Source organism: Phacochoerus africanus, chromosome 6 (genome assembly GCF_016906955.1).
Source record: "Phacochoerus africanus isolate WHEZ1 chromosome 6, ROS_Pafr_v1, whole genome shotgun sequence".
In the NCBI taxonomy this organism is placed as follows: domain Eukaryota; kingdom Metazoa; phylum Chordata; class Mammalia; order Artiodactyla; family Suidae; genus Phacochoerus; species Phacochoerus africanus.
In genome coordinates this window covers 78,886,012-78,909,491 of record NC_062549.1, presented here as the reverse complement: position 1 = coordinate 78,909,491, position 23,480 = coordinate 78,886,012, and the positions used below count along the sequence as shown (strand labels likewise).

The following is a 23,480-nucleotide window of genomic DNA, read 5'->3' as shown; positions in this document are numbered from 1 at the left end:
CTGCCCCCCAATTCAGCACGGGTTTGTTTTCTCTTTTTCTGTCACCTAAGGCATCATCAATGGATGAGTTATTTTAATTAACCATCATTTTCTTCTAAGAAATGGAGATGTGTTCTCATATTTTTTGCCCAGTTTCTGTCTCTAGAAACTACCCACCACCATGGGTATTTGATTTCAGTGTATACCCTCTTTGTTTCTACTTAAAATCATGCAAAATATTTTAAAGAATGAACAAGTTGAGGTCTGGGAAGGCTTTAGACGTTATTTAGTCACTCACTCATTCAACAGATATTTCAGAGCTGAAAAAAGAATCCTTATTCCACACATAGAGCTTACATCAATGTAAAAAACAAATTAGCAAAAAACAAACAAACAAACAAACAAACAAAACCCCCCAAAGCGCAGTGTCCTCAGGCACGTGCTTTCTGGTTAGGGACAAGGGAGAGAGAGGGAAAACAAATAATAAAAGTAGAACGTGGATACTGTCGGATGCAGAGAAGTGTAACGGAGAAGGTTGAACAGAGTGCAGCGGGAATGTGGACTCCTAACAGGTGACAGCAGGAGGCTTGGATTCTACAGGGGTTTCCTGAGCCATTAATGCACCCTCAGTTGCAACCCCCGTCCCCTGGTTGCACGAAAGATCGTGTCTGACATGATGGGGGCTTCTTATGGATTCAGACCCAGAGGCGACAGCAGAATCAGGAGCCAGCAAAGCCTCTGCTGGAGACATTCTGAGGGCAGCTGAGGGTGGAAGGTGGGTGGGGGCGAGAACAGGGCTGAGCAGTGGGTTTGAATTTCACGCTGGGGAAAACAGTTTCCAGTGTTTTATGTGTCACGGCTCTTCTTAGATCCCAGAAGTAGAAAGGACTAGTTGCCAAGAGAAACTTGAAAACAACCACTTCTCTCAACAGCTATTGCCTATTTCATATTTAAGTAAATTGACAACTCAGTGCTAAAAATGGACATTCATGGGGAAAAATGTCTGTTTAAAATAATTTTTGTCCTTGAAAAAAAAAGGCTTAGAAAGTTTACCTATTTTGAAGCTACAGAAGCCCCAGCAGAATGTAGATTATCTTTTCAACGACCCCATGCTAAAAGGGCTGTACTTCTTTTCTGCTTGAAATCTTATTCTTTAATGTACTTATTTGATTTTCCAGCTCGGTCTTTCAACCTTCTCGACTCTGTAATATAAAGCCATGATGTTATGCAGTTACTTCTGGGATGTATTTTATTTCCTTCAAGAGAAGTTTAGCTTGCTTATTTTTCTTTATTTTTTCTACCTTTTTTGGTCGATTAGACAAAGCACTGGTGCAGTAGGCTTGCCAGCTTTCTTTTATTCCGCTAACTGTTGAGTGTGTCTTCACACAGAGAAGAACCTACTGCTAATTAAGAGAATGCAGGCGATGCCTTCCCCATCAGGCACACAAACAGATTATGGGTACCAATTTGTGCAGGAAAATGTCTCTAGTCATTTAGCCTCCAAAAGCCTTGGTCACCAGCAAAGACCAGCTTAGCTGGATAATGGAAACGCAAAGTTACCTACTGTTTGGAGCCCTCAGTAAGAATTTCTACAATGGGCAGCACCACTACACACTGAAGGAAGTGCCTCCTTAGGCATCACCAATCTGCATTTGAAAATGTAAAATTTTCAGAGTCCACTGTTATTTCTTATTGGACGTCGCAGTGAAATTCTAATAGATTAGTGTTTCCGGAGCACTGTCTACTTGGTAGAGAAATTCTGTAGGTATATTTAGATTCTTTTTGGTGTCCATACTGCTCGTAGCCTGCATCATGTCCTAACTAAAAGCTGTGTTTTTAATTTTTGAGATGAAAAAGCACAATATATGATTTTCTTTTTTTCAGGGGGGAGCAGAACATAACATTCCAGTTGTCATTTCAAAAATCTCCAAGGAGCAACGAGGTAAAGTGTTAAGAGTTGCGCCGTGGCCCTTCCTTTGAAAGTTGATGTCACGGAGGAATAAGGGGAAAGAAACAAGTTCGATGGTATTGACCAGCTCGGCTCCCTGGTGACCAGGCGGCAGGTGGCCAGTTCTGACTGCTGGGTCTACAGCCCTCATCAGTGGGGGAGGGCTTTCCGCACAGGAGGCAGGAATGAGAGAGAGCAGGTGCAGTGTGAGCTGGGGCCACATGACTTCTCAAGGGCTTCTTAAACAGACCGTATTTGCACAGATCTAGTGATGACAAGGCACATGAGATATAGGCAATCCCAGATAGACGTATTTTTTCAGTTCTCATGTGCTGTTTAACTCAGGCCTTCACATGCAACTTCATCCGGGAAAAACACTGTAGATGAAAATCAGCAGTTTCGATGACTGAAATCACCAGATGACTCCATGTTTAAAAAGAAACTTGGAGCTGATTCCTTCCCTGAAGGGCTGACCATCTAGCTCTAAACATTTCCATAGATGCTTAAACTATAAGAACATGAGAACATTGAATCACCCATTCAGAAGCATGGCTGGGTTTTGGCAACAGTTAAAATCTGAAATGATAGAATTAAATAGAAATATTTCAGCATGTGTTTCAGCATTTGAGCTGAATCACATGACTATTTTTGCATTTCCATTATTTGTGGATTTTTTAAGGTGCTACCTATATAAAACACTTCATTTTTCCCCCTTTCATCAGTTTTGACTATATTTAATTAAAAACTCTTTCATCCAAATAAAGAAAATAGATGGATGTGTAATCAGTTCTCCTTCTCCCTCCACAGCGGAGCTGTCAGGACTGCTTTTTATTGGGGATGCCATTCTACAGGTATGCATTTTAGCATCATTTTCTGTGTGCAACCAAACATTAAAGCAATTCACAGTACACCACGTGAAACTATGCCTCCCTTTCCATTGCAGATCAATGGGATTAATGTGAGAAAATGCAGACATGAAGAAGTGGTGAGTTTTCTTTCCATTTTCCTAATATCATAATTTTCCCCGTGTGCAAATCAGGCTTGAGAGCACTGCTGAAAACAGTTCATTTTATCTGTCAGGAATACAGGACACTGGTCCAGGGTGCTATCGGATTTGCAAAGAATCTCCTCCTTGGTGGTTTTTTTTTTTTTCTTTTTTCATGTTAGATCAGTGAGTATCACTCAGAACAAAATGTAATTCAATGAAATACTTAAGGAGGGTCATTTGTTATGTTTTCCAGTTTCTAATAGTCCCTACTAAGTTTATCTTTAGGTGAAATATACATCTAAGTCTTTGCAAATGTTTAAAAGTTTATAAACAGTAACATTTATGTTTGTAAAATCTCATAAAGTAGCAGGGACAATGGGAAGAGCATGTAAAGGGTCTGTGTGTGTCTGTGTGTTTGTGTGTGTCTATGTCTGTGTGTCTGTGTGTGTATGTCTGTGTTTGTGTGTGCCTGTGTATATGTGTCTGTGCATGTGTCTGTGTGTCTATGTGTGTACCTATGTATACGTGTCTATGTGTCTGTGTGTACTTGTGTCTGTATGTTGTGTGTCTGTGTGTTTGTATGTGTGTGTTGTGTATTATGTATGAGTATTGTGTATCTGTATGTGTATGCGTGTGTTGTGTCTGTGTGTATATATGTGTTTGTATGTATGTGTGTTATGGCTATGTGCCTGCATGTGCACGCGTGTTTATGCATGTTTGTGTGTGTGTGAGAGAGAGACAGAAAGACAGAGACAGAGGGATAGAGAGAGCACTAAGAACATGTGGTCTCGGGGCTCCTGGGCTGAGCACTAGCTGGCTACACAGAAATGTCACTAGTGTTCACTGGCAGGGGGGGTAGTTTCGTGGATGTGGGTGAAGGTGCAGATCTGAAGCCCGGGCCTCAGATATTCGAATTCACTCAGTACAGGTGACCCAGGAGTTTGTGTTTACTGTCGGTGGCCTCTCATCTCCACTCTGGGAAGAGCCGGGGGTCGAGAGCTTGCGTTGGGCTGAAGGGAACGTGAAGGTGACGCAGGAAGGATAGGGTGGTGCTGGGCTTGTGGGAAATGTTTTCCATGGTTGATGGAATAACGTGCCAAGGACTTTGCTGGGTTTCCATCAGCTCACCTGGGAGAGGAGAGAAGAGGAATTAGGAGTAAAGGCTTGTACTCAAGGGCCAAGCAAAGCGAAAACACTGTAAGCCTTTCGCTTCTTACGGCTCTAGTTCATTGGGTTGTGAATACCTGGCTCCTCCACTGACAGCTCTTTGGAGAAAACCCTTCTGATATATTTACATGTTCCCCACCTCCGAGAGGCAGCTTCAAGTGTCTGGAAAGCCGGCTCTGTTGGAGGGAGCTCCCCACTGCGGTCACGCTGTGGGACAGTCATGTGTCTCTAACTACCAGGTGTCTCAAAAAGCCTGCCTGGGCCCCCGCTGCCACAGGAAAGCAAACACAGGGCAAAACATAATATTCCCGCCTCAGCCTCACCCCAGGCAGGTACAGAGAAAAGCAGGATCTGAGAACAGATTTTCTGTACAAATAAGAACCAGCACAGCCCAGGCCAGTCTGTTCCTGAATACATGCAAATTTCAAATATAGCCATGTAAGCAAAGATATTTTAACTTTAGTCTTTTTTCAAAAGTTCAAAGTGACTTTAAACTCATGGCCCACGGGGCAAAACTATGTGCATTTTCTTCCAAGGCTGCAGGCTGTTCCATGGGGGCCTGTGTGCAGTTTGCCCTTCAGAGGCAGGCAGCCAGCTTCCGGGAACTGTGCTGGGGTTTAAACAGATCAGGGCCTGATAGATTAGAATGCACTAATCCAGCCACTTCTTTCTTTTTTAAAAAATTAAAATATTGTTGATTTAGAACGTGCCAATTTCTGCTTTAGAGCAAAGTGACTCAGTCATAACATATACACATTCTTTTTTTATATTGTTTTCTGTCATGTTCTAGCTCAGGAGACTAGATGTAGTTCCCTGTGCTGTAAGTAGGACCCCATTGCTTATCCATTCTAAATGTAATCATTTATCACACCTCTTCTCAATAGTGTTGTTTCTGTTCAAAAGAAAAGGGATTTAGGATTGTTTTGCAAACTGCCTGTGGTCCTTCACAATAAACTTTTATTTTTTTGAGAGGTTTAACCTGATTATCAGCTTTGAAAGGTAGGTACTAATATTCTTACTTGGTTCCAATCTTTGACTTTCCAACAGAGATTAGATGCTTTTGTCTTCACTGCTAATTATCTAAGGAAACTGACACACTTACACTTCGCTGAGACTGAAATACGAGTTAACTTATCATTTAAGAAAGGACTTACCTGGACAAGAAAGGGAATTCCGCAGTAATCTCACATGAAGTTACCTTAAACACATTGTCTTTTAAATTCCAATTAGCATTTTTGTGAAGTATATTTTAAGTCTACAATTGTATTTTTTCATAAAAAGGAATCATTTTATTTTCTTAATAGTTATTCATTTCATTTTCTTACTTTATTTGCTAGAGGTCATCAATGATTTTGAAAACTAACGGAGATAGTTGGCATATTTATCCTGTACCTGATTTTAATTGACATGGTTTCATTGCTCTAATATTTAGGATGGTTTTGATTGCTTTTTAAAATTGACTTTACTAAGTTTAATCATTCAAAAATATTTGATGAAGACTTTTTATGAGCCAGGGGCCATTTGGGGCCCTTTGAACACACCCGTGAACCAGACCCAGCCTGTGTGCTTTGTCAAGCACGTTTCCACGGGGTAGAGACCAACTGACCAGCAGTAGCACATTAGGCCCAGTAGGCCGGCACAGCATGGGGTGGTAGGAAGCTCGTAATAGGCTTGAAAAATGGCAGGTGAAGTGGGTCACCAAGGACAGGGGTGCGTGGAGACCAAAGTTTTTCAAAGGTTGAGGACTAGGGAACTCAGTGGAATGCTTTTGGAGCAAAGAGCAGGAAGAGGCGAGGCTGCTAAACACACACATTTAGGGAGAGACCACACGAGGTTCAGGGAACAGCCAGGCACATGGAAGAAATATCGTCACATTTTCTTCTATTCCTGTTTTTCTTAGAGTTTTTCTTAGGAACTGCAGCTCAATTGATGAGGTGTCCTTTCAAAATCTCTGATGGAAAGGGAAAAAAATCCATCTATCTATCTATCTATCTATCACCTATCTATCTATCTCACCTAGGTATCAATAGATCTGTATATAAATAGGTAGGTAATATATCTATATTTAACTTGATGAAGTTAATTACTTTTAATAATAATATCTGTTATGTATCCAGTTTTGCTTTTTTGAAATAAAACCTTACTTGGTCATGGAACAATTTCATTTGTTACTTGTTGAATTCTATATGCTAATAGTGTATTTAGAATGATTACATCTATATTCATATTAATAATGGTCTCTTGGGTTTTTTTCCTTCATACAATTTATGTCAGCCTTTCTTATTAATTTTTATTCAGAGTTCATAACATGAAGAAAATCACCTTCAATAATTTTGTCCCGGAATAATTTCTTTATTAAGAATTAGATGAAACTTAGTTTGGAACCCCTCTGTTCCTGATGCCTTTTTCTTTTCTTTTCTTTCTTTTTATTATTTATTTATTTATTTTTGCTTTTTAAGGCTGCATGTGCAGCATATGGACGTTCCCAGGCTAAGGGTCGAATCAGAGTTGCAGCTGCCAGCCTACTCCACAGCCATAGCAATGTGGGATCTGAGCCACGTCTTCTGTCTACACTACAGCCACGATCCTAGGATCTGAGCTGCGTCTGTGACCTACGCCACAGCTCAAGACAATGCCAGATCCTTAACCCACTGAGCAAGGCCAGGGATTGAACCCGCATCCTCATGGACCCTAGTCAAGTTTGTTACCACTGAGCCACAGCAGGAACTCTGCTGAGGCCTTTTTAAAAGTAAACTTTTTGTCAATTAAAATTTTTAATTTAACCTTCCTAATAAAACATAAACTAGTCAATTGGCACACAACAAAAAAATGCAGTAAGCTATAACTTGTATCATTGAAGAAATCATCCTGGAATTAAAACAAATGCCAAAACAGCATAAGTGTAGCATGTGAACTAGCCATCAATGTATTCTGCTTATTGAGCTCAAATTCAACTCAGAGAATGTGACTTTTCACCAACTTTTATTATGTAGAATCTTATTTTAATGCGGTATTTGAGAGTGATGGAATTTGTAGTCATCACTTTGAATATTACAATAAAAATTGATCAACTGTTCTACATCCTTGTCTCACTAAAGTAAATAGTTCTTTTCCATATTGAAATTCATTGTTATATTGTCATTCCTATATCCTGATGATCAGAGCTGAAATTTTTCATTCAGTCAACCTTCATTCTTATTTGTAACATTTTTACCCAAATCCAAAAAGTACCACATAGCTGAACGATGCTATTTTAGGCTGAAATTTTAGGAATTCAGAAATATTAAAAATTTAGTAGTTCTAGGAGTTCCAGTAGAGGTTGCGGATTGGATCCCTGACCTCGCTCAGTGGGTTAAGGATCTGGCGCTGTTGTGAGCTCTGGTGTAGGTCACAGATGCGGCTCAGACCTAGTATTGCTGTGGCTGTGGTGCAGGCCAGCAGCTGCAGCTCTGATTTGACCCCTAGCCTGGGAACCTCCATATGCAGAGGGTGCAGCCCTCAAAAAAAGAAAAAAAAAAAATTAGTAGTTCTAGCCCACCAACAGCACCAGGCCTGGAAACTGTAGACTCTTTGCTAAGAAGGCACGTCTCCTGGCCTGAAAACTGGCAGCGCCTGTCCCAGCTGTAGCCTGTAGGCAGGTGATGTGGACGCCTGGTCCTTGAGCACAGGGAGGGTAGAGGGTGTCCTCCCCCACCCACTTCCACAGCCTCCCACAGGCTCAGGTGCACATGGAGTCCCAGAGGCCCTAACCCCATCCAGGAGGGCCTTACCATTACGGCTGCATCTCAAACTCTTCTCTGGAACAAAATGAGGAATGGGAATGGTCTTTTTTCCAGGCTAATCTAAAAAAGGGATTCGGTGTCGGCAGGTGTCATCACCCTAACAGGCATCCGTGTCATGGCTCCTGTTGGCTTCGTTGTTTTGTCTGAAAAGCAGCCTGTTTAAAACCTTTCCTTGAAGTCACATTCAATCTCCTTTGCCGCCAGAGGTGCGGACTTGAAGGAGGCGGTTTGCTGCAAGTGACAACACATCAGGAGGGACGAATCCAGTGTCAGAGTGAAATTGGAAGCGAGGGCTTGGGAGCAGTGTACAGCCTTCCTCTCCTGAGATCAGTGTCATCCCGCTGCTCTGAGGCCAGCGGGGCTGACGGCCTTAGAAGTGCATGCACATGTGCGTGAGTGTGTGTGTGTGCCTTAACGGATGCCACGCCACGCACTCCGGGTCATGGTGATGTGTCCACGTAGGCTCAGCTGAAACAAGGGTTCCACGCGGCCCAGCCGGGACCTGTTGGTAATGGGGGCGGCTGTGCCTCTGCAGGGACAGTGTGTCTGTGTGAAGTCTGTGCTTTCCCCTCAATTTTGCTCTGAGCATAAAACTACCCTCCAGAATTAACTTCTTTAAAAAAAAAAAATATATATATATATACATAAAAATAATCCCCCGCTATAAGCATTTTCAATGGATACACACCAAAGTAGCTGCCTTCCCCTGTGGGGTCTCACGTGTGATGGAACAGCCTCCAGTGGGAGGGAAGAGGGACAGGACAAAAGGATTCTGTGACATTTCGCTTCGAACAGACGAATGGAGCTGAAGAATATCCAGCTCACAAGCCGAGCGGTTAGCTGTGTCGTGGTCAGTAGAGTCAGCCTATAAATAGGCACTCGGATTCCATTTCCCTTTTTTCCATTTTTATTGATTGCCATCATTTACCAGCCTCTGTCCCTTTGCTCACCTGCTCTCCCAAGGCGATATGACAGAGTGACTGTGCTAATACACTATCTAATTAAAATGCACAACCTTTGATTTGCATCATAAAATGTGAATGAAGTTGAAAAAGACAGTTGGATTTATTGCTGCTGACTTCCGATTTTGCCAAAAGATGACATTCATCCGCATTCACGAATGGAGAACCTCTATTTTCCAACCTGACAGCAGCAGGCCAGTGAAATTTGCATTCAAAGCGTAGTCAGAGACCTGAAAAAAAATTTAAAGCAGATTATTTCAACTCTGTTCATTGAAAAAAAAAAAAAAAAGTCTATTCCTAGTTAGGAAATGTGTGTGTTAAGGACTCGCTGTCATTATCCAGAAAGACCCTCATAATTGAGAGTTCTCTCTAAAACAAAGTTCTCTCTCTAGGGTAAGATTTTTTAATTTTGTAGTTTTTCTCTTGCTCAGTTACACCTGAACAAAACTTCAAGACTGAAGTACCAATGTAAAGCTTTCAAAAAAAGGCAGTTGCCCATTGCCTGTTTCTGAGGCAGTGATATTTAACTTCCATATGCTTAATTTAGTCTCTTATTTACACGTAAGATGCTCATGACGTTATTTTTTATTTAACACTAGATTGAATCTATTGCATGCTTACTTTTGATATGAGCATTCAGCTGTTCATTCCACTGCCCCACTTATTTCACTGATGGACGGGCTCCCACACAGTTGTTGAACAATGATTATAAATATTAAATGTCAACGTGAAACAAGCCAAGTTCCTAAGTTCACAGTAAGCTAAAAGCTCAGAAGAAAAGAAAAAATTAGACTCTGAAAGGGCTTGTCTTGAATCTATGGAAAAGTAGAATTGATTTCTTCACAGTGTTATTATGTCTAGCAATCCAAGACAGAGCATTTCCTGCCATCTATTTAAAATTAATGTTATTTTTATTTAATTATATTAAATCAAAAACACTTGTTTTTTGCGTATTACTTTGCATGCATGTTACTCCATACGCTACACTCACCTACTGTCTCACCTGTTAAGGTCTCTTGTAATATGGTCCATAATTTCTTAAGGGTTTTCTATGCTCAAAACCATGTTACTACAGAATAATATCGGTTCCAATTTTATGACTTTTCTCAGCTCTTTTCTTGCCTTATTACAGTAGGACCTGAAGGAAGATTAAAGGGAAATGGAAATAGTAGACATTTTTGCCTCATTTCTGGTTTCCAGGAGAAATGTTTCAATAATTTACCATTAACTATGATGTCTCATACTTTCTTGTGCACACTCTAGAATGTGAAGTACCTCCTCTGTGTATTCAGTTTTCTATGAGTTTTTATCAAATGAAGGTCATCAAATGCTTTTCCTATTTATTACAATTATTATGTTATTTGCTTCTACTTTTAAGGTGATGAAATATATCACTTTTCATGTGTGTTTCTTTGTGGATGTTTATTGCTCAGATGGGGTTAATTTTATTGCTCTGTTCTCAGTTTCACTGGTTTCTGTCTTCTGTCACCCCCATCACTGACCCGGTCCATCAAGGGTATTTATGCTTTAGCATTTTTACTTTTAGAATTTTCATTGGTTTGTTTTTTTATAATTTGCTTTTATTTCCTGAGATACCATAGTTTTTCATTTGATTCAAGAAAAATTTTTACTTTCTTGTTGAAACATTTTTATTAGGGTGGCTTTAAAGCCCTTGATGGGAGATCCCAGCATGTAATTCATCTAACTGTTATTAGTTGATCGTCTTTTCTCATTTGAATTGTGATTTTCCAGGTTCTTGGTGTGACATGTTGTTGTAATCCAGACCATTTTGCTTATTATGGTAAGGGGCTCTGGCTCTTATTTATTAGTTTTTCTTTTCAGCAGTAACACGCTAGTTGGCACACAGGTCCTAGGCTAATTCTGTGGTTCCAGTGACAGTAAGGTATTTTGAGGCTTTGGTTTGCTTTGATTGGCTCACCTGGGGCCTGCAGGACGTGGTTCTGGCTGCTGCTTTGCAGGTGGTGTAGACGGCTCTCCCAGGCTGGGCTTTAGCCGTCACTGCATGCAGAACAAGCTGCTTGCCCAGCTCTGGGTGGCCCACCATCTGACCTCCTGCCTCTCTGCTGTTCTCCATCCTGGGGTCCCCAGCCTGTTACTTTTCTTTCTGCCTCTCCAAGTTCTGCTCCCATAGTTTCTCTTTTAAGTGCTTTCTAGTTGTATTTATTTGGAAGATACAACTTTATGACATCTTGTCAAGACTAAATGTTATGCTTAATCATTTTGATAGCCAGTTCTTCAATGACTTGGTGATACACATTTTTCTATGTATTTAAAAACAAATTATGTTCTCATGTTTATTAACTGCTTCTTCACTAGTTATTCTTAATTTGCCTCTTAGTTTATGTGAGATTTTAAAAACTATAGATATACTTAGATCTTTTCCAGTGTGTTTGCTATAAGTCATCTTTAGCTCTTTGAACTTCTTTTAACATTGAACACATTTGTCTTGGTTTAATTTTTTGAGAAATTACCATTATTTAACCTGTGGAAATAGACCTGGTGATTCCCTAATTTGGGAAATGTTGAGAGTTACTCAACATTTTCTGCTGTTATTCTAAAATTTCAAGGGAAGGAAAAGGAAATATGTAATGATACAATGGGAGAGTTATACATAGTTATTTCTTGCAAAAGGGTTTAGTGAACTGGAACAATTTTCTTTCAGTACAGTCAACAGCAGGGTTGTCTATCCGCTTATCTCCAAATAGAGCGTCATAGACATTCAATGAAGAGTCATTCAGCTAACAGAGCGGTTTAAGCACCACATCTTTCTGTAGACCCAACACAGACCGTAAACTCGAGAGAGCCTTGATAATGTGAGGGAGGTGACGTCCTGTGAGTGAGCAGGCTCCCGGGGATGGGCTCGGAAGGATGTGGAGGCTGTGTCCCTGAAGGGGTGGAGGATCCCCCCCTTTGTCTTCCATACGATGTTTCCAGCCACCAGGAAAAAGTGTGAGAGGTGGAAAGACAGCCAGTTACTTCAGGGTTGTTCAATCATATAAAAATTGTTGCCAACGTACTGAAAATAGTATCATTTTTTATTATTTTTCTTATTAGGTTCAAGTTCTTCGGAATGCTGGTGAAGAAGTGACCCTAACGGTCTCATTTTTGAAAAGAGCACCTGCTTTCCTCAAACTGCCACTGAATGAAGATTGCGCATGTAAGCATTTACGAAGAATAGGTAAAATGCTCGCGTCATCACTTTGCTTTCTAAACCATTATTTCCTGACAGCCATTAGCAATTTCTTTTTAAAGTTGGGATTTCTGCCTGAAAACAAACTTTTTCTAATGTCACAAAATATTCTATTAAATTTTTTGCAATGGGAACAGATGTTGTTTTTGAGCATGTATTCACATTCAGTTATTTTCTGACCTATAAGTGGAATTGGAATTTTATTTTAAAAATATGTATGTCATATCAAATGTATACATACATTTGATATCTCCGTTAAATGTTACTCTAAATATTTGAGGACTGTTTATATTCCTAAGTAGAAAATAGACTCTTTCTTCCTGGAATAGTGAACTTACTAAATGAGCATTTACACTTCCCTTTTTTCTGATGAGATCAGGGAGTTTGAAGGAAGTATCATCTATGTGGAAATGCAATACTTTTTATCAAAGCAACTTAAAAATTATGTATCTATTTGTATATTCTGTAATGAAATGCATAATATCTCATAATTTTGCTAAAATCGAAGAGTGTATTTTTAACTGGGACATAGTTTACATGCAATGAAATGCAAACAACTTACGTGCACAGGAGGATCCATTCTGATGCGTGCACACCTTTGCTTCAAGCCACATGCCTTTACATCCCAGAAGGGCTTTGATCTGCCTCTGCCCATGACATTCCGGAAACAACCGTTGATTTAATTCCTTATTATCAAGGATTATTTTTGCTTCTTCTAGAATTTCATGCAATGCAATCCCAACTGTGTTTCTTCTTTTACATCTGTCTTCTTTCCTTATGAGCCATCTCATGTTCCGTATTTCAGGAGTTTGTGTATTTACGTTGCTGTGTAATAAATAGTCCATCATATGAGTAAAGTTCCAGGATACAGTAAAGTTTGGTGACACACCCTCATGCTGATAGACAACAGAACTTTTTCTGGGTTTTGCTCTCATAACTAAGGCTGCTGTAAACATTATCGTACAAGGGTTTTGGTACAAGCCTTAATATTCGATGTCAGTACTGTAAGTATCTCGGTGTGGAACTGCTGGGTCATAGGGGAGGTCGGCAGTTCACTTCCTAACAAACAGTCTGATGTCTTTCTGAGTGGGCACGTATTTAAAGACCTCTCCGGTCCACTCCAGCAGTAGATGAGAGCTCTGCTGGTTCTAGGTTAATGCTAGTATTTGATGGTCCAGGATTTTTCAGCCACTCTCTTGAGTGTGTCATGGTATTGGATTACGCTTTTTCACAGACATTTCCCTGAAGACTAACAATGATTAGCTCCGTATTATGTGCCATTTGCATATTGCATTGTCTGTTTGCATGTCTTATTTTGTAATGTGTCTGCTCAAGTCTTTGCCCATTTTTTCTATTGTTATGCCTTTATATCATCGCTCTGCAAGAGTATAGAAGCCCATTGATAAACGTTTGGTTAGCTATTTGGGTTAAAAACATTCCACTCATTTTGTGCATGACTGCATTTTTTTTTTTTTTTTTTAGCTAAAGGTGTCTCAAGTTTGCAAGACTTTTTGATTTTGATAAATTGTAATTTACCATTGCAGTGTTGTTGTTTTTGTTGTATATGCCTATTGTCTTCTGTATCTTTTCTAAGAAAAACTTGCCCACCCCAAGGTTGCAAGATAGCTTCCTACATTTTTGCAAGCAGCTTTACAGTGCTGACTTTTATGTTTTAAGTTTGTAATCCCTCTTACGTTAATTACCTTTTGGTTCTGAGGTAGGAATCAAGAATGAAGAAATCACCATATTATTTCCATTAATTTCTGTGTCTATTCTTTCATCAGAACCACACCATTGATTATTGTAGCCTCATGATTCTTTAACAAGTCTCCTAGGACAGGTCCTTCAAGGTGGCAGTATTTCAACATCGTTCAGAGATTCTAGATCCTTGCATTACTGCATACGTTTTATAAACAATGCAGCACTTTCTATTTTTAAAAAACTATTTTATGATTTTGAATGGGTCTAAATGGAATTTATAGATAATTTAGAAAATTAACACCTTAACAATGGTAAATCTTTCAGTCCACAAACATATCTTTTCATTTACTTATATTTAAATTTTTCTCAGCAATATTTTAATGTTTTCTGTGGGAAAGTATTGCATATCTTTCATGAAGTTTAAGCATTTTATGTTTTTCTATTTTATTGTACAGGATATTTTAAAGATTTAATTTTCCAATTATCTGATGCTAATAGATATAAATATGTTATTATGCATTGACATTCTACAATGTAGCTTAATTTTCTTATTAATTCTAGTAATATTTTTGTACTTTCTTTAAATTTTTCTATATATACAATTGTGTCATCTGCAAATAAGCAGTTTTGCTTATTCCCTCCCAAACTATATTTCTTTAATTCCTTTTTTGTCTGTTTTCTTTGCCTATTGCAAAGGCTAGGGCCTCTCGTAAAATGCTGAATGAAGAAGTACTGAGAGCAGATGTCCTTCTCTTGCTCAAAATATTAGTGGGAATACTTCCCGTCTTTTATTATCAAGTGTGATCTTAGCTGTGGGCGTTCATGGATGTCCTTATTAGAACAGAATAGAAAGTGCTCTTCTATTCCTAGGCTCCTGGGGATTTTCCTTTCATTTCTTTACTTTAATAGAAGTTAATGTTGAATTGTAGCAATTTTTTTTAAATTCTTTGAGATATTACATTTTTTTTTATTCTGTTGATATTGTGAATTTTTAAAAATTGATTTTGAATGCCAAGTCAAGGTTGCTTTCCTAGGACAAACATCATATGGGCATTAAGTGTATTTTTATATATATTAAAGGTTTTAATTTGCTAAAGTATCATCAATTAAAAAAAATCTATGTTTATGAAAGATATCCAGATGTACTTTTTTGTGGTGTTTTAGTGGGACTTTGGTGCCACGGTTAGTTGTGTCTCTTTGGAGGTGGTAACTCTTCTTCTATTTCCAGAGATAAAGTATTTGACAGTGATGGTACCTCTTTCTTTTCTTTCTTTTTTTTTGTTGTTGTCTTTTGTCCTTTTATGGCCACACCCGCACGGCATATGGAGGTTCCCAGGGTAAGAGTCTAATCGGAGCTATTGCCACTGGCCTACACCAGAACCACAGCAACAGCAGATCCGAGCTGCGTTTGCAACCTACACCGCAACTCACGGCAACGCCAGATCCTTAACTCACTGAGCGAGGCCAGGGATTGAACCTGCAACCTCATGGTTCCTAGTCAGATTTGTTTCTGCTGCGCCAACGCGGCAACTCCGATAGTACCTCTTTCTTAAAAGCTTCACCAGAGAAGCCTAAAATTATCAGTTTAGCTTTGTATGAATTAATCTCTTGAATGGATATGACCTTTTTTACATTCTCTTTTCTTCTTTTGTAAATTTTGGTTAGATATTTTTCGGTATCTTTGTTCATTTCAACTAAGTTGTCGGTGTCATCAAATGAAGTTATTCATCAAATCTCTTCATTGTCTTTTATTAGCTGTCAATTTTCAGTAATGCCCCTTCTTCATTCTTGGTATTCATAACTTGTATTTCCTCTCTCTTAGAAGATCATTTTTGCTATGGGTTTCATTAATCGTTCCAAAGAACCCGTTTTTGTCTTGGCTAGTTTTGTCTATTATTTTCTATGTTCTTTTCATTGCTTTTCACTTTTATTTTTATTATGTTCTGTCTTCTGCTTACTTTGTTCCAATTTACTCATCTACTTCCAATGTCTTAAAATGCAAGCACTGATAACTGAGTTTACACCTACCTTCCTTTTGTGCTTATATTTAGATCTTTAAATTTCAGTCAAAGAACTGCTGTATGCAGCAGAATTTTCTATATGCCATATTTTCCTTGTGTTCAGTTCAAAATATATGTAAGTTTTAAATGAGTGTCCATTAAAAATATGGTCTCATAAGAGAGAAATGCAGATAAACATTAGAGGAAAAAATAGCTAAAACAAAATATGAAATTCTTAAGATTTAAAGAGTATAAAATTTTATATCTAAGCCAGGATAGCAAGAAAGTCTGTGCCCTTCTACAAGAAAACTGTAGAATCTTAGAGTAATAACAGGAAAGTGGCATCTTTTTTTTTTTTTTTTTTTTTGAGCCTGTGGGTTAATGTGTTGGGAGTGTAAGTGCTAGTGATGTTTGCATTTAAGTATAATATGTCAAATAAAAATTGGGATTCAATTATATAATATCTCATATTTATCAACATTAGGAACTCCAAAAATATGTTTTTAGAAAAAGCAATGATTTGGGAATCAAGAAATATGTATTCTAATCCTGACTGAAACAATTACTAAATTGTAAGATCTTAGAATATCACGAATCTTTAAGACATATAATAATCATCCTCAAAAAACGGGTATTGGTAGGTTTCTCATGAGGATCTAATAAGAAGTGTTATGGTTGTAAATTCACAACATGAGATGGGATCCAAGAGGGTGCTTCCAACGAAGGTTTATACCAAGAGCACTTAGAGAGACAGAGCCCTTTTGAACTTGCTTGCCTCGTGGAGAACTATGGAATCTACATGGGATGTGCTGGGAGATGAGTACAGGACATTAAATCGACCCTCTTGGACAGAATCCTGCCCTATTCTAAGTATGCTTCATCAGCATAGGCCACTTTGTTTGTTTATTTATTTGTTGTCTTTTTGCCTTTTCTAGGGCTGCTCCCTTGGCCTATGGAGGTTCCCAGGCTAGGGGTCTAATCGGAGCTGTAGCCACCAGCCTACGCCACAGCCGCAGCAACTCAGGATCTGAGCCACATCTGTGACCTACACCACAGCTCACGGCAACACCAGATCCTTAACCCACTGAGCAAGGGCAGGGATCGAACCCGCAACCTCATGGTTCCTAGTTGGATTCATTAACCACTGCACCACGACGGGAACTCCCAGGATAGACCATTTGAATAATGAAGTGAAGTAGTATTTTTATATGGTTGCCTGTCCCCTTCATAAAGCCTTAGTGTTTCTGAAATCAAAGATAAATATTTGTGGGTCTCTTTCAGGAGGCCCACTTGAGGCTTTAATTTTTAGGTTTGCTTACTTGCAAAACTGTGGTTTTGCTATAAGTGAAATGCAGATTTGTTTAACTCCGGCTCACCTGGTACCACCATGTGTGCTGAAATAGCCAGCGCCGGCGTCTGTCCAGAACCGCGGCAGCCAACCGGCTATAACCCTGTGACTCTTCCCGCAGGTGCCCCGAGCGACCAGAGCAGCGGCACGTCCTCCCCTCTGTGCGACAGCGGCTTACACCTCAACTTCCACCCCAACAACACAGTAAGATGCGGCAGGGCCCTTCGCAGGGAGAGGGGACCCTAGGGGATAGGGGACGTGAGAGCTGGAGTTCACACAAAGGGCTCCAACCCGGCGCCTCCCACACAGTTAAAAGCCTTGGTTGCTTTATTTTTTGAGATTTATGGTAATCCAGGGAGGAAAAAATAATAACTCCAGGGAGGTCAGGTTTTTTATGTCATTTTTCTCCTCTCAGGTCTGTATTAAGCCCTAAGTTGTAGAGCCTTAACTTCAAGAGGTCTGTGTAATATCATATAATCATCTTATAATTTTGCATATCATACACAATTTCATGTTCTAAATACTTTGACATAAATTTATCATTTTTCTTCTGAAATCATGCAGCTGAAAGTAGCTATATGCAATTTGTTGTATATTAGGATTTCTTAGCAATCGTCACTCACACGGGGAATTAACGCTAAGTGAGAAAATCTAGCCTACAAGTCATGTAAAATGTGAGGAATGTTACACAGTACATGTGGTTAGTAACTGATGAAATTGGCAGGTGTGCTCCTTATACATCCAATGAAATGTCAATTTTTACTTTGCACCTGGAGTAAACAGGACTTTGTTTTTTTCTTTTACAAATATTTTTGAGGCTCCTTGTATTTCACCCTTCAAACCATTCACACGTTGTAAAGAAAGGCAGTTCCTGTGGTTACACCTGTGCCCAGGGACACCGAGAGCAGCAGCGCTCACTCTGTAGAATTTCTTGTTCTCTTCACCTATTAGGAGGCATAAGACATGGAGCCTCTTCTGACTTGTGTGATTCAATCTCCGTCAGAAGTTCTTGACCTGCCTTGTGTTTTACTGTAAAGTCCTCCTTTGGAACATTTTCAGGCCTTTGTGGTACCAGCGTCCACCTCAGCTCTGTGCCGCAGGCCCTACGTCCTTTCTGTTTCTTTGTTTTTTGCTCCAGGAGAGCAGCCTTTGCCAACACTCAGGGTTGTCTCTGCAGGTGTGGACCGGCCGCAGATGGGTGGACTTCACCTGCTGCTTGTGGCCACACAATAGATGGTGGTGTGATCTGAGAGGCCTCAGCGTGGCTTTCCTGATGAGAACCTGGACACCCACCCCATCTTGAGTCTTGCAAGTCTCCAGCCCGGTCCTTGCTTCTTGCTTCAGCGAGTGCTTTCTCACCTTCCCTTTTGATCTAGATACTCTGATGCCATTGATGTCTTTTCCCGCCTTTCTGCTGGGCTGGGGCCTTGACCCTGGATGCTCTGAGTGTTGGCTGCTGCTCTTAAAAGGAGCATCTGCTTGAAATTGGGGCTCCCTGCTCACACCCCAGTGATAGGTACAGAGGATACACTGATAGTACAGAGGGTGCAGTGATAGGCACAGAGGGCTCAGTAATGGGCACAGAGGACACAGTGATGGTACAGAGGATGCAGTGATGGGTACAGAGGGTACAGTGATGGACACAGTGATGGTATAGAGGGTGCAGTGATGGGTACAGAGGATGCAGTGATGGTATAGAGGGTGCAGTGATGGGCACAGAGGACGCAGTGATGGTATAGAGGTTGCAGTGATGGGCACAGAGGACACAGTGATGGTATAGAGGGTGCAGTGATGGGTACAGAGGACGCAGTGATGGTACAGAAGACACAGTGATGGGTACAAGGGACACAGTGATGGGTACAGAGGCAGGCCCCCTCCAGGCTTGGCAGGTGACATGGAAGCCACTGTTCAGGAGCCCACATCCAGGCCAGGAAAGACAATGTAAATCCATTCACACTATTGATATGATAGAATACAACATCTTGACACTGAAGAATAAAGCTTAGAAAAGTAGACATGGGCCTTAAAACCATAAAATCATTGTGTTTTTGCATCATTTAATATACAGTTCAAAATAACTCTAAGATCTGTTACAGAAAAAGACTAGAAAGCAAATTTGTATTCTACATTCATAATTAAAGTAAGTAATGAAGATAAATAATCTTCAAAGGACACTGGCTAGACCCCTGTAAACAACAGATCTGTAAAATGAGATATATTAACTCTAGTTATTTCAAAAGCTGAAGTGGGACTGATTCTGTAGTTTTATAGGAAGAAGCATAAAGGAAAGAGACGTGTTTACAGCTGTGACCATCTGGGGAGCAGGCTGGGAAGCAGATGTAGAGCATGTGTGTTTCCATACCTGCTGGTCTCTGATATCTAAATATGATTTGAACAACTTCCCCTCCTCATCTCGAGGTGATTGTCATTTTCCACATCCCATTACCAACACCTTTTATGTTCTTTTACATTTTCTATTTATTTGTTGAGGGAACATAAAGTGAAAGGAGCTCTCTGTGCTTTCCATGAAAGACAAAGGACCATCTGTCAATCATTTGCCTAAAATTACATTGCAAAATTGTAAAATAAGACAAAAATCGGAATTGTGCTTTCCACTGTTCCACCTCCGATGATGAACATAGAAAGTCATGCTCTGGTACATGAGCTGGCCGTGGGATCTGGAATGCAGGTCTGAGTGCAGCCCGGGCTTGACGTCAGCTGGCCAGGCATCCTGGGTAAATGACTTACTGCCCAACTTCCTGGCTGTGGCCACTTGGGCAGCATCCCGCCAGTGGGTTTCGGCCGCATGCTGCCGTGGGCTTCGTGGTGGGGCAGCTGGGTCAGTTCTGGCCGCGGAAACTCCTCTTTCACCCCAGGCTGCCACACAGTACTGTTGTTTCTTCAAGAGCCCTCATGAAGAGAAGATGGGAAGCAAAGATTTCATGTTTCTACAAAGCTTAGGGTTCTTTTGTGACAGCCTTGCCCTTGGAGATGGCAGCAATGTGGCCCAGAAAATGGAAATGACTTTCCCCAGGACCCATCAGTGGAGAAGCTGGGATTTTGGCCCCAGAAGGTCTGATTCTGAGTGGGAGGAGCCCTCACGCCCTTTGTACTACCACCGCAGGACCCGTGTCACATGCTGACCACCTGCCATGTGACTGTCACACTTGACATCTGATGTGAGAATGATTAATGTGGAAGCTCAGTCTGAGCCTTTGCAGTCACCACAGAAGCACTGGGAGCAACGTCCTGCAGCAAAGGCACTGCGCTCTACAGGGCTCTGCGGATTGAGGAGCCTTTGTTGGCATGGGTTGTTGACAATTAACATACTAGCCAGGGAACACTCACCCTTTAGTGAAAATAACAGCTTTTCCCTCTAAGCAATGTTGAAGAAATTAATACCTGAAAGAAAGGTAAATCATATTTAGACTAACAGAGGTTTAACATCTAGACGAAAATAGAATTTCCTTCTAAGATCATCAGTCAAAAGTTACAGAATCTGTAGAATAGAGAGAAATCAGTGTCAGTGGTTCCCTGGTCAAACAGGAGGTGCTGCCTCCATGCCAGCGTCACCCCAGGGGCTGGTGCTGTTGCCCTGAAGAAACATCAAGAGTGAAATTGATGCAATGAAAGAAACACAGATCCACATCAAGCGAAAAGCTCAAATTTTATCAAATGTGTCTGTCTTCTATGCACATAAAGAAAAAACCCAAACTTTTAATGAAAGTTAAAATGCACGTAATTTTAAACCAGTTGTAGTAGACTTAATGTGACATTAAAACAATATAAGAAAACCCAAATATCTTGCAATCATGAAGTTAAAACAATGGACAAAGACTTCCTTGAGTGTTGTTTTATGGGAATGTTCATTTTACTCAACAATATTTTTAAGAAACGGATGAATCACAAGCTCTCATGACAACGTACCGGAGGCCAGCTCCGGCGGCCAGGGAGTGTACACTTTTTCCCGATAGGAGAGGGACGCACGTCGGCGAATGTACAACACGGATACAGCCTCTTTGTCCCTTCTTTCAGGGCACTGGACTGCTCAAATTTTATTGGCAACAGTGGTTGATTATATAGACAGTTTTTCACTACAAATTACGTCACAGTGTTAAAAGTACATTGGTTAACTATTACATGGTATAGCAGCTATACATCATGTTTTAAGGTCTTTATCTTAACTAAACTTAGTGGGTACAATTTAGGGGCAATTAGGTACAATACATCATGTTTTAACATCTTTATCTTAACTAAACTTAGTGAGTACTTTGAAGAGGCCATAGACATAAGAATTTGGCATTCACAAACTTTGTAGACTGGTGCTTATCTTCAAAGTGTTGTGGCAGGGAGATAGTGTAAGTAAATATAAACCAACTTAACTAAACTAGCTATCACTTAAAAGCTTTTAAAATCAAAGACAAAACTCACAGCTAGGTTTTTTGGATAAGACATGGCTAACTTCTATGGACCTCATTAAAATCCTAACTCTAAAGTTTACTAGTTAATCGATTAACACTATGTTAATCGATTAACTAGTTAATTGATTAACTAGTTAATCGATTAACACTATGTTTTAACTAAGTTGGATTTAAATAGGGGAAAGTCCTTCAGGATGAAATTCTTATCATGTTATTGTTGTAACTTTGTTAAATCACAAATCACCACAGGAAAATAAGAGTAATAAGTAAATAATCAGGAAAGACTGAGGAAAACTGAATAACAAATGAAACAACAGGAAAGACTAGGTCACCTGAGAAACAATCCATGTTCTCCAGCACAAACATGGAAATTGTTTTCCCAGAAAATCCCCAAGTCTTCCCCATCAACATCAAAATGAGAGCTGTGTAACCTGAGGCCTGCCCTCGGCTTGTACCGTGCAGGCAGGCTTTCATCCTGACCAGAGGCCCACCTTCGGCTTGTACCCTTCAGGTGAGCTCCCTTTCTTGGTTAGGAACCTGCCTTCAGGTTTTTTTTTTTTTTTTGCCATCAGGCAAGGTCCTTGTTTTGAGTCCCTGCATTTTCTCGGCTCCCTGCAACAACGTTTGGTGTTTAGCGGGTGGAAAATACATGCTAATTTGAATGAACTACAACTTACTTCATTTCAGCCACTTACAAACTTCATTTCGGCCACTTACAAGTTCATTGCAATTACAGTTTTGCCCCACCTTTCCCATTCTTGAATGAACTCAGTAGTCACAATTTTATTTTTTCTTCCTTCCCCTCACTCCATTTCTTCATGTTTTCACTGTGATTCTTCATCTCAATGACTCCCTATATTGGTTGAGAATTCCATTAACAGAGAAAGTGAAGTATGACTTGATTGTCAGTGTAGATTTCTGCTGGTATTCTGTGTTTCTTTGTTCTTTAGGGGAAACACCCCTTGGATGAAGAGGGTTTGTGACGGGGACCCTGAAAGTGCAGAGGTAAACAGCCATGTGGTATTTGTGTTCTGTCTAGGACACGCTGTCCTGCTCATCCTGGCCTGCGTCCCCGGGCCTGAGGTGGGAGAAGCGGTGGTGCGACCTCCGGCTGATCCCCCTGCTCCACTCCCGGTTCTCCCAGTATGTGCCCGGCACAGATCTGAGTCGGTGAGTTCCCGTGAATGAACGTGGGGCCTGGGGTCAAACTCAGCGCCACCTGCTGAGGCTCTCTGTTTGCAGGGCCCTCCCGACCGTGGGAAGAGCCACTCAAGAGATGAGATGTCATGGGGCAAACAGAGCCCAGGGCAGGAGGCTGAGCCATTTCAAAGCCAGACCCCAGCCCCATCCTTGTGATGTTGGGGTGGGTGTCAGCTCCGTGGCCAGGCTGGCCTGCCTCCCTGGGAGGGGGTATGGGCAGGGCCGTGGACACAGGACTGCAGGGTGTCCGGACATCAGTTCTGCTGGAACTCTGCTGCCAGAGCCCAGGATGGAGGGGCACCGTGGCCATCAGCCCTCCATCATCACCCCTTCAGCCGCTGGCCAGGGGGTCAGCATGAGAGGGGAGAATCCCAACCTGCCCCATCTCGGGTGCCTCCCCCAGGCTCCCACTGGGCAGGGGGTGCATGGAAGGGACACTGTGAGCTGCTTCCTTCATCCAGGTGGGGGTGGAAAGGCCAACCTCCTCCTTGACCCCTTGAGCCCTGTGGAAACCTTGGGGGAGGGGCAGTGGTTCCATGGATGTGTGACCAGATGAGGGCAAGTGCCCGAGAGATTGAGGGCTTTTATTTTAGCCCACTGATTTCCTAGCCCATTTACTGCGAGGGCAGACTTTCCCCATGGCCTGGTCTTGTCTTGCTGTTGGTCATTCTGGGTTGGAGGATTCTAAAGCATCCTGCCTGGAATGTTATGGGGCAGTAGGCAGCTAAGGAACTTATCTACTTCTCATCCTCAAGCCCGAGACCCCCCAGGCC

At 41.0% G+C, this 23,480-nt stretch overlaps 1 protein-coding gene across 6 annotated transcripts in view; it reads left to right on the top strand.

Moving 5' to 3' along the window:
* Positions 1–23,480, top strand: part of SNTG1 (syntrophin gamma 1) — a 452,524-nt gene that overhangs the window by 328,724 nt on the left and 100,320 nt on the right. For all 6 annotated transcript variants that reach the window (XM_047783939.1, XM_047783941.1, XM_047783938.1 and 3 more), the window contains 6 exons: positions 1,864–1,921; positions 2,735–2,778; positions 2,871–2,912; positions 11,902–12,004; positions 17,208–17,290; positions 22,547–22,677. In XM_047783939.1, coding sequence (XP_047639895.1) covers positions 1,864–1,921; positions 2,735–2,778; positions 2,871–2,912; positions 11,902–12,004; positions 17,208–17,290; positions 22,547–22,677 — 461 coding nt within the window. The remainder of the gene's footprint in view (positions 1–1,863; positions 1,922–2,734; positions 2,779–2,870; positions 2,913–11,901; positions 12,005–17,207; positions 17,291–22,546; positions 22,678–23,480) is intronic.